Source organism: Microcaecilia unicolor, chromosome 1 (assembly GCF_901765095.1).
Source record: "Microcaecilia unicolor chromosome 1, aMicUni1.1, whole genome shotgun sequence".
Taxonomy (NCBI): domain Eukaryota; kingdom Metazoa; phylum Chordata; class Amphibia; order Gymnophiona; family Siphonopidae; genus Microcaecilia; species Microcaecilia unicolor.
This window is the reverse complement of record NC_044031.1, coordinates 54,820,391-54,837,396: the sequence shown is the minus strand read 5'-3', so window position 1 is coordinate 54,837,396 and position 17,006 is coordinate 54,820,391. Positions and strand designations below refer to the sequence as shown.

General features: G+C 47.1%; 1 protein-coding gene across 3 annotated transcripts in view; it reads left to right on the top strand.

Moving 5' to 3' along the window:
- C1H1orf35 (chromosome 1 C1orf35 homolog) overlaps positions 1-16,524 on the top strand; it is a 67,641-nt gene extending 51,117 nt beyond the window's left edge. For 2 of the 3 annotated variants that reach the window (XM_030197337.1, XM_030197328.1), the window contains 3 exons: positions 7,976-8,058; positions 10,007-10,120; positions 15,407-15,674. In XM_030197337.1, the coding sequence (XP_030053197.1) occupies positions 7,976-8,058; positions 10,007-10,120; positions 15,407-15,674 (465 nt within the window). Of the gene's footprint in view, positions 1-7,975; positions 8,059-10,006; positions 10,121-15,406 lie in introns of all 3 variants that reach the window. The other variant, XM_030197319.1, reaches the window with a different exon arrangement.
- Positions 16,525-17,006: the final 482 nt, after the last annotated feature.

The window sequence follows — 17,006 nt, the reverse complement described above, 5'->3', positions numbered from 1 at the left end:
TCTCCACGTGGCATATGGCATCGGAGGGCGAGGGCGCAAAGAGTCGCTCCCCGGATCGCTTAGGCGCTTCTAGAGGGGATGCGGGGGTCTTAAAGTCTGATTCGCCCTTGTTGGGTGACAGTTTCGTGACCGATGAGTGTCCCGGTCCTTCCTCCGGCGTGGCGGTTTTTCCCGCCATAAACGCCCATCCCTCGCTGCTCGCCTCCGCCATCTTGGCCGGCCACGCGGCTCGGACGGCTTCTTTGTGGGCCGCCCTTGAGGGAGACATTAATGCCATGGACGCCCTTAATTTGGGCGACAGCACCAAAGCGGCTAAAGTTAAGCGCCGTTTTTCCCGCGCGGCTCCTTCGCGGAGTGTCGCGCCGGACGCCATTTTGGATGCGCAGCATGTCTCTCCCCCGCTCTTGCGGGCGCCGGTTGAGGGTGCGTCTAGGGCTGTAGCCCAGGCTGCGGAAGTGCACAGTCTGGGGGGTTTCTCCCCCGAGTTTGTTTTGCTGCTGCATCAGGCCTTCCTTATGCAAAACGCTGCCCCTGCTCCCTCGTTTGGTAAAGAGGTTGAGGTCCCCGGAGGTAAACGCCCTCGGGTTGATTCCCAGGCCTTGGAGGACCTTGTCTCCTCCGATGTAGATGAGGGCAGCGTATCTGAGTTCTCCCAACGGTCCTTTGCGGATTCCTTGGAGGAGACGGATCCCCGCTCGGTTGGAGCGGATGACCCCTCTGCAGCGCGGCTTTTTAGCTCAGAGGATTTGCCCAACCTGTTAGTGCAGGCCATGGGCATTTTGAAGATTTCCTCTCCGGAGGACGTCTCTCCCTCAGCCCCTGTTGGCTCTGCCATTATGCTGGGGACGAAACGCCCGCCTAGAACCTTCCACGTGCATGATGCCATGCACACCTTAATTTCGGCTCAATGGGATGTGCCGGAAGCGAGCCTCAAAGTGGCTAGGGCTATGTCCCGCCTCTATCCTTTGCCTGAAAGTGAACGTGAGGCCTATCTATGGCCTACCGTGGATTCTTTAATCACTGCGGTGACTAAGAAAACGGCTTTGCCGGTGGAAGGTAGCACGGCCCTAAAGGACGCCCAAGACAGAAGATTGGAGGCGGCCTTAAGGTCGTCCTTTGAGGCGACTGCTTTAAGTTTGCAGGCCTCGGTTTGCGGTTCCTATGTGGCCAGGGCGTGCCTGACTATGGTGCAGCGGGCTTCCCCCTCGGATCATTCCTTGAGGGCTGATTGGCCGGCCCTGGAATCGGGCTTAGCCTATTTGGCAGACTTGCTGTATGATGTCTTGAGAGCCTCAGCTAAAGGCATGGCTCAGACAGTCTCTGCGCGGCGGTGGCTTTGGCTGAAACATTGGTCTGCTGACCACGCCTCTAAATCCCGCCTGGCTAGATTGCCTTTTAAAGGCAAGCTGCTCTTTGGGGTCGAGCTGGACAAAATCGTGACCGATCTCGGCACGTCTAAGGGCAAGAAGTTACCAGAGGTCAGGGCTCGGGCTAGTACTCGTTCCGGTACCTCCAGAGGACGGTTTCAGGAAGCCCGTCGGTACCGCCCGGGCAGGTCGGGCTCCTCTGCCCCCTCTTCCTTCAAGAGGACTTTCTCCCCCAAGCAGCATTCCTTTCGCAGAGATCGCCGTCCCGGAGGTGCTCCCTCCGGCCCTCCCCCAGGGTCTCGTACCCAATGACGGGGCCTTGGTCCACGCCCCAGTGCAGATTGGAGGACGGCTGTCCTCGTTTCTGGGCGAGTGGACCACAATAACTTCAGACGCTTGGGTGCTGGAAGTCATCAGAGACGGCTACAAGCTAGAGTTCTGCCGACCCTTAAGAGAGGGGTTTGTACTCTCTCCCTGCAAGTCTCCGGTCAAAGCTGTGGCAGTGCAGCAGACCTTGGACAACCTGATCCGCCTGGGTGCGGTCGTTCCGGTGCCAGAAAATCAGATTGGCAAGGGACGTTACTCCATTTACTTTGTGGTACCAAAGAAAGGAGGTTCTGTCCGGCCTATCCTCGACCTCAAAGGGGTCAATCGGGCCTTGAAAGTGCGGCACTTTCGCATGGAGACTCTCCGCTCTGTTATAGCGGCAGTGAAGGCAGGAGAGTTCTTGGCTTCCTTGGACATCAAGGAAGCGTACCTGCATATTCCCATCTGGCCTCCTCATCAACGCTTCCTGCGTTTTGCAGTCCTGGGACGACACTTCCAGTTCAGAGCCCTCCCTTTCGGGTTGGCTACTGCTCCGCGGACCTTTTCCAAAGTAATGGTGGTCATCGCAGCCTTCCTGCGAAAGGAAGGAGTACAAGTCCATCCTTATCTGGACGACTGGTTGATCCGAGCCCCCTCTTATGCAGAGTGCGGCAAAGCTGTGAACCGGGTGGTTGCTCTTTTGAGCTCCCTGGGGTGGATCATCAACTGGGAGAAGAGCCAGCTGCGCCCGACTCAGTCCCTGGAGTATTTGGGAGTTCGATTTGACACCCAAGTGGGCAGAGTGTTCCTGCCAGACAATCGGATTGTCAAACTTCAGGCGCAGGTGGACCAGTTCCGAGTAGCCTCTCCTCTTCGGGCTTGGGACTATGTGCAGCTGTTGGGCTCTATGACGGCCACGATGGAAGTAGTGCCCTGGGCCAGGGCTCATATGAGACCACTACAACACTCTCTGCTGCAGCGCTGGACTCCGATGTCGGAGGATTATGCTGTGCGCCTTCCCTTGGACCCAGCAGTGCGCAAGGCGCTGAGCTGGTGGATGCAGACAGATAAGTTGTCTGCGGGAATGCCTCTGGTGACCCCGGAGTGGATTGTTGTCTCGACGGACGCCTCTTTGTCGGGCTGGGGAGCCCACTGCTTGGGAAGGACAGCGCAGGGGCTCTGGTCTCCTGCAGAGGCAAAGTGGTCTATCAACCTCCTGGAACTCAGAGCCATTCGGTTGGCGCTTTTGGAGTTCATCCCGGTACTGGCGTTGAAGCCAGTACGGGTCCTGTCGGACAATGCCACGGCTGTGGCCTATGTCAACCGCCAGGGAGGTACCAAGAGCGCCCCTCTAGCCAAGGAGGCTATGAGTCTATGCCAGTGGGCGGAAGCGAACCTGGAACAGCTGTCAGCGGCCCACATTGCCGGGGTCTTGAATGTCAAGGCGGACTTTCTCAGTCGCCATACCTTGGAGCCCGGAGAGTGGCAGCTATCTGCTCAGGCGTTCTTGGACATCACGAAGTGCTGGGGCCAGCCGAGCCTAGATCTGATGGCGTCATCGGCCAATTGCCAAGTGCCGCGCTTTTTCAGCAGAGGACGGGACCCTCGATCCCTGGGAGTAGATGCTCTTCTCCAACAGTGGCCGACACAAGAGCTTCTCTATGTGTTCCCGCCCTGGCCCATGTTGGGCAGGGTGCTAGACCGGGTGGCAAAGCATCCGGGCCGGATAATCCTGGTGGGTCCGGACTGGCCCAGACGTCCCTGGTATGCGGACTTGATCAGGCTCTCAGTCGACGATCCTCTGCGACTGCCTGTGGAGCAGGGCCTGTCACATCAGGGTCCCGTGGTGATGGAGGATCCCTCCCCCTTTGGTCTTACGGCCTGGCTATTGAGCGGCAGCGTCTGAGAAAGAAGGGCTTCTCAGACAAGGTCATCGCCACTATGCTGAGAGCGAGGAAGCGCTCTACTTCTACTGCTTACGCCAGGGTTTGGCGTACCTTTGCAGCGTGGTGTGAAGCAGGCTCACTTTCTCCCTTCACTGCTCCAATTTCTTCAGTGTTGGCGTTCCTGCAAGAAGGTCTGGAGAAAGGCCTGTCGCTCAGTTCCCTTAAAGTCCAGGTAGCGGCTCTGACTTGCTTCAGGGGCCGCCTGAAGGGTGTTTCCCTGGCTTCACAGCCAGATGTGGTGCGCTTTCTTAAGGGAGTTAATCACCTGCGCCCTCCTCTGCACTCTGTGGTGCCTGCATGGAATCTCAATCTGGTGCTAAGAGCCTTGCAGAAGCCGCCTTTTGAACCCTTGTCGAGGGCATCTCTGAAAGACCTGACGTTGAAAACAGTCTTTTTGGTGGCTATCACTTCAGCCAGAAGAGTTTCCGAGCTCCAGGCGCTCTCATATCTAGAGCCTTTTCTGCAGTTCACTGAGGCAGGAGTGACTATTCGCACAGTGCCTTCCTTCCTGCCCAAGATTGTTTCTCGCTTCCATGTGAATCAGCAGCTCTGTCTCCCTTCCTTTCGTAGGGAGGACTACCCAGAGGAATACTCTGCTCTCAGATGTCTGGATGTGAGACGAGTCATCATCAGATACTTGGAAGTGACCAATGATTTCCAGAAATCGGATCATCTGTTTGTCCTGTTTGCAGGTCCTCGTAGGGGTCTGCAGGCTGCTAAGCCTACAGTGGCAAGATGGGTCAAGGAAGCCATTGCAGCGGCTTATGTGGCCGCGGGGAAGGTGCCGCCTATCCAGCTGAAGGCTCACTCCACAAGAGCTCAGGCGGCCTCGATGGCAGAGGCCGGTTCCGTCTCCTTGGAAGAGATATGCAAGGCGGCAACTTGGGCTTCGGCCCATACATTCTCCAAGCATTACCGCTTGACTGTGGCTGCTCGGGCGGAGGCCCGGTTTGGAGCTTCAGTGTTGCGGTCAGGGATTTCTATGTCCCGCCCTGGGTGAGTACTGCTTCGGTACATCCCACCAGTCTATGGATTGATCAGCTTGATGATATGGAAGGTAAAATTATGTATCATACCTGATAATTTTCTTTCCATTAATCATAGCTGATCAAGCCATAGTCCCTCCCAGATATCTGTACTGTTTATATTCTGGTTGCATTTCAGATTCAAGTTTAGTCTTCAGTTCCTGTTCAGGAAGACTTCGTGTTCAAGTTATTTTTTCACTTGGATTCTTCAAGAGTTGAGACGAGTTTGTGTTACAGTGAGCTGCTGCATTCCTCTCCCCTCCGTTTTACGGGGCTGGATTGAGATTTAAATTCTGCCGGCACTCCCTCCCGCTTCGTGTGGCTGTAGGGCAGCTTTGTACCCCTCCCGCTTCGGCGGTGTTAGGGTCAGTCAGCTCCTCCCGCGGTTGCGGTTGCAGGATAAGCCAGATCCCCCCGCATCGGCGGGTGTGGTGTCCCTCCCCCGCTCCGCGGGGATGAGCTGGACGGATTCCCCTCCCCCACTTGTGTGGGGATGAGCTGGGTTAATTCCCCTCCCCCGTTTCGGCGGTGGTGAGCTGGGCAGAGTGTCCCTTTGTGGGTGTAATTCTCTAAGTGCTGAGTCCTGCGGATGGAGCTTTGATATCGACATACTGAGGAGTTTCCGGCAGCACATGACCACATATAGGGAGGCAAAAGGATTGCTCTCTATCTCCACCTGCTGGTAGATGGACACAACCCACCAGTCTATGGATTGATCAGCTATGATTAATGGAAAGAAAATTATCAGGTATGATACATAATTTTACCTTACTTATGAAAAGGCTGGTGATAGGAGATGAAGGGAAGGGAAAAGGAGATCCTTGCCTGGTAGAATGAGATGGCCCCTAGGCTCTTAAGCCAGTTTGTAAGTGTAGCTGTAGTAGGATAGCTGGGACTCCCTCTGCTGCACCCCCAGGCCTCTGTTTTAAAGCTGCAGAACTAACCAGGATATTGGGTGGGGGGTCCTGTGATTTTCTCTGTTGGTTGCATTCCTTGCGTTTGTTTCTCAGGATATATTTGGAGTGAAGTGTGATCATAAATAACATTCATGTCATTATTAAAATTCTCTCTACTTGAATTCATGTCATTATTAAAATTCTCTCTACTTGAATCTACTCTTCAGGTACCTGTGTGGTATTCCCTATCCTTGAAGGGGTAGTGAGAGGTGTCGCCCCATAGGCAACACAGGCAGAAGTGTTGCAGACTCACAGTAGCACTCATGGCTATTTTTTAGATCTGTCCTGGGAGACCCCCAGCCAGTCAGGTGTTCAGGATAGCTACAATGTATATTCATCTATGTATCATTCTGGGCTAATCCAATAATTAAATTAGTCAAATCAACATCCGTACTCTAAACACTAATATGACACTTTGACCTCTTTAAGGGCCCTGTTTACAAAGGTGTGCTAGCGTTTTTAGTGTGTGCAAAAAAGTAGCACACACTAACCGTGTACACGCCCATAGGAATATTATAGGCATCTACATGGTTAGTGTGCACTAAAAATGCTAGCACGACTTTGCAAACGGCCCTAAAAATATTAAAATGAAAATATTTATGATATTGTGATTAAAGTGCTCAGTACATCTCCATAATTTCCCTCTGGGATACTGTGGGGCTCATTTTCGAACGAGAAAAATGTCTAAAGAGTGGCATAAAGCAGCATTTGAACGCTTTCCTCACAATTGTCCAAACCAGTATTTTCGAAACCTATTTTTCAGATGTTTTTCTATGCTGTTCTGCAGTGCGTCCAAATCTCAAGGTGTGTTGGGGGTGTGTTAAGGGTGAGATTTGGGTGTTCCTAAGACTTGGACGTTTTTCTACCATGATGGAACAAAACAAAACCATCCAGGACTAAAACTAAGATGTTTTGAGCTAGACTAATCCATATCCTGCAAACTTGTATTCATGATCTTCCTTATGTCTTTTAATCACACACCCAGAGAGAAATTATGGAGATGTGCTGAGTGCTTTAATCACAATTTCATAAATATTTTCATTATTTTAACTTTTTAAAGAGGTTAAATTGTCATATTAGTCAAGTGTTTAGAGCAATGAATCTTCATGAGATCAATTTGCATACACTGCCTCCTAGGTGTGGAAATGCCTGACTGGCTGGTATTCCCCTAGGACAAGTTTGGGAATCGCTGTTCTGTTCTGTCCTAACTCTTGCTGCCATTGCAGTCTTTTCCTTGCCAGCAGATGGAATCAGAGTTGCCCTTCATACTTCATTCTGCTTCCACCTCTGCTGTCTTTGATCTGAAGCCTGTAGACTTGTGAAAAGGTGGGAGGAGGTTGAGTGGGAAGACAAATGATGATTTTTCTGGAGGAAGGGGGAAGAACAGAGGTACTTATATAAAAATAAGGCTCAGCATCCCCTCCCTAGTATCAACCCTGTTCCTGTTTCAAGTGTATCAGTCTGTTTTCTGCATTGGATTCTTCTCAGGATTAGAACAGCCATGCCATGGGTATGTTTGCTGTAGAAGGTGTGTGTTGTTTGTGTATTACAGGAACTCTGGGGAAGTGGTTGTATATATTGCAGAAGGTCCCACATGCACTTTTGTATCTTCTCCACTCCACTCCCTCTCAGTCTCTTCCTTTACTCGTTTCCTCTTCCCATTTTCTTTCATGTTTTATCCCCTCCCCACACACTTTCTATGCCCCTCCCCATTCTTCTCACTTTATTCCCTCTCTCCTACCTACAGCTTTGCACGCCATGGTTGCTGGCACCTAGCAGAGCGAACCACACAGAAACCAGAAAAAGGTGATAGGGCAGGTGTTGCGAGTGTGGAGTCACTGACCCTCTTTTATTTTTGGTTGACAGAATCTGAGTAACCGCACCAGCTCTCCTGCTCCAACCACTGGTGCATTTCTCTGATTCGTTTCTACATCCGCACTGCTAGTCCCTTGCCTGTGACTCACAGACTGACAAACTGATCATATAAGCACTTTTTATAAGAAAAACACATACTAACAAGAAGACTGTGTTTGGCTCAAGGTTTTAATTTCTTCTGAAAGAGTTAAAAGTTGATTTATAAAAATGTGTGCAAATAGCAAATCTTGTAAAAAGCTCTCTGGTACTTTTGCTCCCGGGATTAACTAGAAGGATCAGCCACAAGTCGCACAGCACTTTTTGGTAGAATTTTTTTTCTCTCCCTGGTAGCAGGAAATTGCACGCTGTAGTAAAAGATGCACTAGTAGAAAACTGCTCATAAACTAATATAGAAGATCTCTATATTTTTCATGTTTTAATCGTTCTTTTAACTGGAAAAGAAATCTCAGTTTTGGAGATGTGTATTTAAACTTTTATTTTGTGTTTTGTAAAACTTGCAGCATCACAAAGTGGAAGAAAAGGTTCAAGAGATTTCCGGTGGCAAGCGGAAGTTAGTTGGGGAACAGAAAATGGAAAAATCAAGGTAAGTGTAAATAAAAATCAGAATTTTCCTAGCATTTTCACCCTTGCAATTTAGGAGAGGCAGCGTGTGAAAATCATATAATTTAAAAACTGGACAAGTCTAATTTCCCAACAGCTAGTAATAGTTTGTGTTATTGGTATCTGCTCCCTTATGAAAAATGATAATGTGTCCCAGAGGGTTAATTTATGTTGGATAGCATCTATCAGGAGATCAAAATTCTCATTAACTCTACCTTTTAGGGGTAACCATTCTGAGAAATTTCAGCCTCTCTTACTTCCACAAAGTTCATCTAGTTAACATCAACCTGGGGCAGAAGGAAGTGGGGGTGCATTACTTAAAAAAAAAAAAAAAAGTAAAAAAATAAGGGCTATGCATTACTTTGAAAATGTTCAATAAAAAAATTTAAATGGTCACCAAGCTTTTCTAAGAAAAAATTTACATTGTGTGCTGTGTCAACATGCATGGTCTGAGGGCACAGATCCCTGCTCAAAAAGGTTAGCCTTCATAAGTTACAAAATGACGCAGAAAGAGGAAGACAGAGAAAAACACCTAGAAAAGCTCAGAGAATCGGGAAAAGCTGTCAGGAAAGTGAAGACGCAAATAGAAGAAGAGAGAGCCAGTACTGTAAAACTGGGGGAACAAGACATTTTTTAGATATGTAAGCAATAGGAGGACGTGCCAAAATGGCATACTGAGGCTCAAGGGTGAAGGGGAGTAATATGTAGAAGCTGATTAGGATAATGCTGAACTACTTAACAGTTATTGTGTTCACGGATGAAAGGCCGGGGACAGTGCCGCAGAAAACAATTGCTAATGGAAATATGGATTTTTGGTAGACTAGGACCAATTTTCAGAAGACTCTGTTCGAAAAGAGCTAACTAAACTAAAAATAGACAAAGCGATGGGGCCTGATGTTTGATGTCAGAGTGTGCTCAAAAAGCGTGGGAATGTTTTGGCGGTTCCGTTGTCTGACCTCTTCAATGCTTCCGTAGAGTCTGGAGTGGTCTCGGAGGACTGGAGAAGGGTGGATGTGGTCCCTCTGCACAAGAGTGGAAGTAAGGAGGAGATTGGGAGCTACAGACCTGTTAGTCTGACATTGGTGGTGAATAAACTAATGGAAACACTTCTAAAGTGGAGGATTGTGAGGTTTCTAGAATCAAATGGTCTGCAGGACCCAAGGCAGCATGGTTTTACTAGAGGCAGGTCTTCCCAGACAAATCTGATTGATTTCTTTGACTGGGTGACCAAACAGTTGGATATAGGAGGGGCGCTAGATGTGGTATACTTGGATTTTAGCAAGCCTTTGACACAGTTCCACACAGGCACCTGATAAATAAACTGAGTGCCCTCGGTATGGGTCCTAAAGTGACCGATTGACTTGATTGGATTGTAAACTGGTTAAGTGGAAGGAGACAGAGGGTAGTGGTAAATAGAGCTTCCTCTGAGGAAAAAGATGTTATCAGTGGTGTATTGTAGGGATTGGTCCTTGGGCCGGCTCTTTTTAACATCTTTGTGAATGATAATGCTGAAGGACGGTCTCTTTGTGAATGATACCAAACTCTGTAGTAGGGTTGACACCCTGGAGAGTGTGGATAGCATGCAGAGGGATCTGGTGAAGCTTGAAGAATGGTCCAGCAATTGGCAACTCAGATTTAATGCTAAAAAATGCAGGGTCATACAGTTAGGTTGCAAAACTCCAAGGGAAAGGTATAGTATAGGAGCGGTCAGTGTTTCATTCTAGTCTTTTATAGTGTAATGAATCTGCTGATATCATTGGTTCCTGTAACGCGACTGATGTTGCTGGGGTGGATAGAGAGGGTGGGGAATCGGAGCTATGTAAAGTAGTACATGAGAACATCCTCCCCTGTTTAGAAAATCTCTGTGCTCCCAAGCAGTCAGCTTATAGCAGGGACTGTACTGGTTTGATTTTATTCTTGGTAATTTGCAGATCAGAAAGCAAAAAGAAATCCAAAAAGGAGAAAAAGAAGAAAAAGAAAAAAAGGAAGAGAGAGAGAGAAAACCATGACAAGAAGAGAGAGACTTCCTCAGAAGACGAAGACAGGTGTGTAGTATTAAAGTGCTGGGGCGGTCACTGTTCTTACACCCACAGACATTCCCCCTCACCCTTTACACATGTGAAAGTTAATTCCATAACTAAGCATGTACAGTTACGCGTTTCCTGCATGCATAAGTGCACTACACACTACTCTACTCTATAGGAAAGTGCATACGTGCAAGGGGGGCATACACGTGAGCACAACTTACAGAATGTTCAAGTTATGTGCAATGCCTTCTGCACATAAGCATTCCCATTGATGCCTGCCATAGACCTGGGATAACTAGGCGCACGCCAGTTTGGGTTTACACTAGCATTCTGTAATGGAATTGAGGGGCCCAGATGTCTTTTTATAGAATAGGTGCTCCCCATGCAACATTGAGGTGCCCTGTTATAGAATTTCCCCCATAGTACACTTCCACCCTTTGCTCACCCCCCCCCCCCCCTTTTGCCCCCTCTTGCCAAGACCCCAAATACACCCGTTATCTTTTTTGCATTCTTGCTGATACACTTACATAAGTACATAAGCATCGCCATGCTGGGACAGACCAAGGGTCCATCGAGCCCAGCACCCTGTCACCGACAGTGGCCAAAAGAACAAGCAGTTTGTCCCGCCCATCCTAGAAATACTGCATTCAACATCCTTCCATACACAACCCAGTTTCCATGCCAGCATACACCCAGTCTTTAACCTGCCCTGTCTTGTGCGCCCCCCCCCTCTCAACCTCTCACACATATGATCCATATGCTTACCACCATGATGACTTTCTTCTGTCACCCATATATCTACCGTTTTACTATACATCCCATCACCCCCCCCCCACCTACATTTGTCGTTCCTTACATACATCATCCTCCACATCCTCACTTCCCCCACACACGTCCTTACGCTCATTGTGTTCCAGATTTGCACTACCTCATGCACGCAGTCACTACCATCCATATTCACTGCCTCCCACCCCACATATGCTCACATTCACACACAACTACTTGCTAAAACTTCCTACTCTCTTCCTCATCTAAGACATATAAGACTTTTTTTTTTTTTTTAAATCAAGATAACATATGTTCGTTATAATACGAGCAATCGTGTTATCCCAATTTGATGAGTGTACCATTGTTTACTTAGATATTTCTGATAAGCTCTTGGCTAAATTATTGCTAAAGGGCAAAAGATGTGATCACGCAACATCTTTTCTCAAGGAATTGCACTGGATGCCAATCCACACTAGAATTATTTTAAAATTATGTTTAATATTGAGACTGCTGTATAGTCGGACACTGGTCTGTCTAACCTTGTACCTTCTTTCTGGTTAGAGTACAGGACCCACTGGATGATTTAATTTTTCAGTTGCTGTCTCTGCAAATTTTCTGTCGTAAGACTACATGTGGCAAAAGTTGTGTTATATCAAGCTCTTTTATTGTCATAATACTCTTTACAGCTGATATGAGGACAATACTTACTACATGACATTTAGGTGCTCTGTGAAAACCTGCTATTGAGAGCCAATCGGGGGATGTTATCAACGTGGTCTACTATAAATATATGTTAATTTATTGTTGCATATATTTATTAGACCTTTTGGTGTATTGCAAATGACAAAGCAATTTACAACTCAAAATATGTAAAGAAAGAAGCAGAAAGGAACTCCAATGGTAATAGGAAAAAGAAAAGAATAGAGAATAGGCAGAGAGCTCTGAACTACTGAGTCCCAAGGGCAGTGGTTTTTTTTTTTTTGGTAGAAAAAAAGGTGCTGGTACTCATTGTGGGCGGGGTCACCACATATGGCTCCTCCCCTATGATAGCCACACCCCTTATCCCAGCCATGGCACATATAAACAGACATCATTGAAAATATTATACTAGTATAGGAGAAAAAAAAATAACGTGATTTTTTTTTTCATTATAAATAATTTCTGTAAGCTGTTACAGCTCCAGTATACCTAGTGCAAAATAAGACAGCAGATGTAAATTCTCAAATTGGACATATTCCAAACACTAAAATGAAAATAAAAAGATTTTTTTCTACCTTTGTTGTCTGGTGACTGTTTTTCTGATCATGTTGGTCCCAGTCTCTGATTCTGCTGCTGCTACTACTACTACTACTATTTAGCATTTATATAGCGCTACAAAGCGTACGCAGCGCTGCACAAACATAGAAGAAAGGCAGTCCCTGCTCAAAGAGCTTACAATCTAATAGACAAAAAATAATAAAGCAAGCAAATCAATTAATGTGTAGAGGAAGGGGAGAGGAGGGTAGGTAGAAGCGAAAGGTTCTCTTAACTCCGTTTCCAGGGCTTCCTTTCCATTTATTTCTTTATTTTCCTCCTTTCTTCTTCATTTCTTGCCCTACATCCATAAGTAAAAGCTGGGTCATCCGCCGTGGAATTGACTGGAGGAGGTATAACGTGGATCCAGCTTTTGCCTATTTTCTCCATGTGCAGTTTTTCTCCTCTCTTCCCTTTCCCTCATCTTCATCCATGTGCATCTTCTTTTTTTTTTCTTCCCCTCCACCCATGTCCAGCACTTCTCCTCTCTCCTCCCTCCTTCCCTCCATCCATGTCCAACACTTCTCCTCCCTCCTCCTCCCCTCCATCCATGTCCAACACTTCTCCTCTCTCCTCCCTCCTCCTCCCCTCCATCCATGTTCAGCACTTCTCCTCTCTCCTCCCTCCTCCTCCCCTCCATCCATGTTCAGCACTTCTCCTCTCTCCTCCCTCCTCCCCTCCATCCATGTCCAGCACTTCTCCTCTCTCCCCTGCCTTCCCACTCCCTTCCGTTCATGCAAGCATTTCTCCCTGTGGTGCAGGCGGACACTCTTGGCTACCTTGCTTCTCACTTATGAACCTGTCATTAGGTCACAGCTCAGCCCTGGCACGTCTCCACAGGAGGAGTTCCCTGTGGATCCTAGCTTCCCAGTGGTGTCAGGCCACAGGGAACCTGGAGGATGTCATCCAAGTGTTCCCGGAGCTGGTTCATTCTCTGCTTTGGTGGACGATTCGATCCAATCCTATATAATAATTCTCACCTCCAACAGGATGTGCTTGGGACCGTGCCTGCCAGAAGTGGTCTGCTAGGCAGGCAGGCACTGACCTCAGTGACATCAGTGACAGACAATTTGGCAAAGCAAAACAATCTGAGTGCTGGCCATTAGGACACAGGGTTGATAGGAGAGTTTTAAAAGACTGAAGGAACCGAAAGTGTTAAATGGGGGGAGGGGGGGAGTTGTGAATGACTGAAAGACATGCAAATTTGGGACAGGAAAACAATCTCAATGCTGGCCATTAGCACACAGGGTACATAGGAGAGTTTTAAAAGACTGAAGGAACCAAAAGTGTTCGGGGGGGGGGGGGGGGGGGGGAGGCAAGTTCTGAATGAATGAAAGAAATGAAAATTTACGAGAGGAACACAATCTGAATGCCGGGCATTTGTACACAGGGTAGATAGGACACTTTAAAAAAAAAAAAAATGAACGACGTGAAAGTATTACATCTTGGGGGAGGGTTGAGGAGGAAAGCGGTGGGTATCCGGATACTGGGCGTTAGGGCCACGGGGGTACATAGACTTTTGAAAGCCTTAAGGAACCGAAAGTGTGGGAAGCAGGAGGAAAAGGAGGGGAGGGAACGGGGTGAGGGGCATTAGGAACAGGGGAGGGGGCCCTGTCACACACTCTCATTCTCACACACGCACTGTCACACACACAGTCTCACTCTGTCACACACCCGCACATTCACTCTGCCTCTCTCTCTCTCAAACATACACACTCCCAGGAAAATCTTGCTAGCGCCCGTTTCATTCGTTCCAGAAACGGGCCTTTTTTACTAGTTTGATTATAGGACTCCCATTCCAAATTTTTCAGCCGTGGATGGTTCTGATGATGGATGCATCCCACTTGGGGTGGGGAGCTCATTTAGACAGGCTTCGCGCTCGGGGTGTTCAGTCATCCCAGGAGACAGACCTCCTTATTAACCTTCTGGAGCTCTGGGTGATCTGGAACGCTCTAAAGGTTTTCAGAGATCAACCAAATTGTACAACAAGGAAGACAAAGGAAGGAGAAAGTCCAGACCTCATGGACGTGTAGACAACAACAAAAAAGTGATGAAAAAAAGGAGAGGATATTCAAAGCTCGGTGTATAGGACCATATAGTCACAAGGACTATAAACACATCAAGGACCCAACACAGCCATGTTTTGTCATATAAGCATACTTCAGGGGTCAACAAACATTATAAAAACAGAATAAGTACATATAACTTTTACATTTAAAAGGAACACTACATCTAAAACATTAAAATATTTGATAAGAGATTATTATTCGCCCACTATGGAAGACCAGCAAACAAAACCCAGAGAAATTCTCCAAGCAATGAATCTCACAAAATCCCTACTTCTTTCCCTAGTAGCTCTAAGCTCTGTGCTGGTCATTCACTGAGGCATGAAGTTGTAGCAAGACCTGTACTTTAATATTTCAAGAGTAAATAAAATCCCTGTAATTTTCCACTATAGTGTTAGGCCCTGACTAATTGTCCTGCCTCTCTATAAGCCAGATCGGGGGAGTTACCCTGTGTGTCAGGGTTGGGGGGTGACGGTCCACTGAGGGCATAAAAGAGCAATGTGATAGCAAGCATTTTTTGATGCTTGCCATACATTCATAAAAATCAACTTCACAATATATTATAACAAACAGTATTAAATCATATGCAATAAATAAAATAATAAACCAAATTTTAAAAAAGCTGCGGTCATGGAGGTGGTTTGGAAGCTAAACTTTCACACATTGGGCCCAGTCTCCTTGGTACATAGAGATCTTAATTGTCCATTATTAAAATCTAGGCTATTAGTGGAATGGAGCTGCTGCGTGGATTGACAGTGTGTAGTGTTTATGCTTTGGAAATGGGGTTTTCTTTGTAATTGCCAAGCCTAAGCTAGTGAACTTTGTTTTCTGGCAAAGATCTGCAAAGTAGGGGAAATAGGCTGATAAACAGAAATACTTGAAGATTTTAAAACCTGCTGGTATGTGCTTGAATGACTGTAAAGAAGAAAAAGAATTGGACACTAGCATTAGGTAGACTATCTTATTGAGCAAGTCAGCGAGAGGAGCAATTCTCTATTAGATCCTAGCAGTTGACCAAGTTGAACTTTTTCCACCCTTTGGAAGAATAGGGTTTTTTTTTTCTGTGTTGCTCCCTTTACTGGGAAGGATACAAAAGCTGCTGGGCATAATGTGACAGCCTGACTTGCTTTCCTTTGTTTTCATGTGTTTTTTTGTTGTCTTATTCTTGTCCCAAAAGGAAAAGAAAAGCCTCCCGCCAGAAGAATCATTCATCATCCTCACGGCAATGTGGAGCCGGCCGCCCTGACAGCCATTCATCAAGTGCTGAAGACACACAGAAGCCGCCTGGCAGGCGACGGCATGACACAGACTCATCCAGTGACTCTGCTCACCGTGCCAGAAGCCGGAGCCACGACAGCCGGCATTCAGTTCCCCACAGCCAAAGAAGGGGGTCTTCACTAGCACGTGGCCCCAAGCGGCGGCATGACACGGATTCAGACGATTAATTGGCAGTGACACTGCAGGAAAGTAATTTAGCTTTTGGGGGGGGGGGGGGGGAGTTAGAGGAGGGAAGGGAGCTTGCTGTGTTGCTCGAAGTCTGGCTCCCACAAATGCTGGTGGCCTTGGGGTGAAAGACGTAAAGAGGGGAATATACATGATTCTGTGAAATTTTTAAGTGACACCTAGCCACTTTTGTTCTGATGGTGTTCTCATGGCAGCATATGTGTTGGAACTCTGCACTGTCTTCTTCCTTGTCTGACAGGTGAATAAAGACTGGATCTGTATTTTGTGGAGAAAAAAAAATAGCCCTGTACAAAATTCCTGTTTTGTGCTACTTATTTTACCTAGTTCTGATTTTAAGTTACCGGCAAAAATGGTATTTACTAGCCTTGTCTTCCGTGGTACCTATGAGTTTGCTGTTTTGGCACGTGTATTAGAAAGTGGTTTCAGACAGACTGAAGCCACTTTGTTAGTCAAGTGTGGCGTGCATAAGTCTCAGCACCCGCAGCCCTATGCATACTCTCAGGCTGTATCTCGGAGCATTGCCAAGACCTGAGGTGGGAGCAGCTGTAGTTTAGGGAGCCCCTCCTGTGACTGGGATTCCCCTCATCCTATATGGTAACTCCCAATTTCCTCAGCTGCTGTACATTTGAGTGTGTTAGTGAAGGGGTAGTCAAGTCAATCTCAGTTTAATAGAAAAGGTGATGGTGGGGATAGGCGTGATTCATTAGGTCAAACAAAATAGTTTAATCAAGAGTGTAAGAGAAGACGTGGACAGTGGCAGCATGAAAACAGTTCTCTTGGAAGTCTGGGGAGTGGAGCAAGAAATCGACAGCAAGTCACACAAGTCCAAACTACTTTTAAACAGGTAATGTAAATTCAAATTACTGACCTTTCTTTGTGTCTTTTAATCATTTAGAAAATTAAGGGGGGAAGTTATCAGCCTGGGCTACTATTAAGACAGGTTATTTTACCACAAGTTGGTTTATTTTAGCATGGAGTCCTGTTATATGCAATGAGACCCTGTGCTAAAATAACCTGACTTAGCAGTAGCCCACATTGATCACTCCCTCCCCCCCCCCCCCCTATATGCGTTAAGAGGATGTCTGGATTGAAGGGGCCCAGTGCTCTCTTGGCCTATTCAGTATGTTGAATTGAAAATGCATGAAGAGGGGATTGAAGTTGAGCATCTCATCTACTGCCTGTGGGGCGCAGTTATTAGGCAGGATTCAGGCATTCATTCCCATTTAAGTGTGTGTGTGTGTGTGCTGTCAGTATACACCAGCACTGGGATATTGTTTTCCCTTTACAACAGCAGTACTACTGAAAAAAAAAAT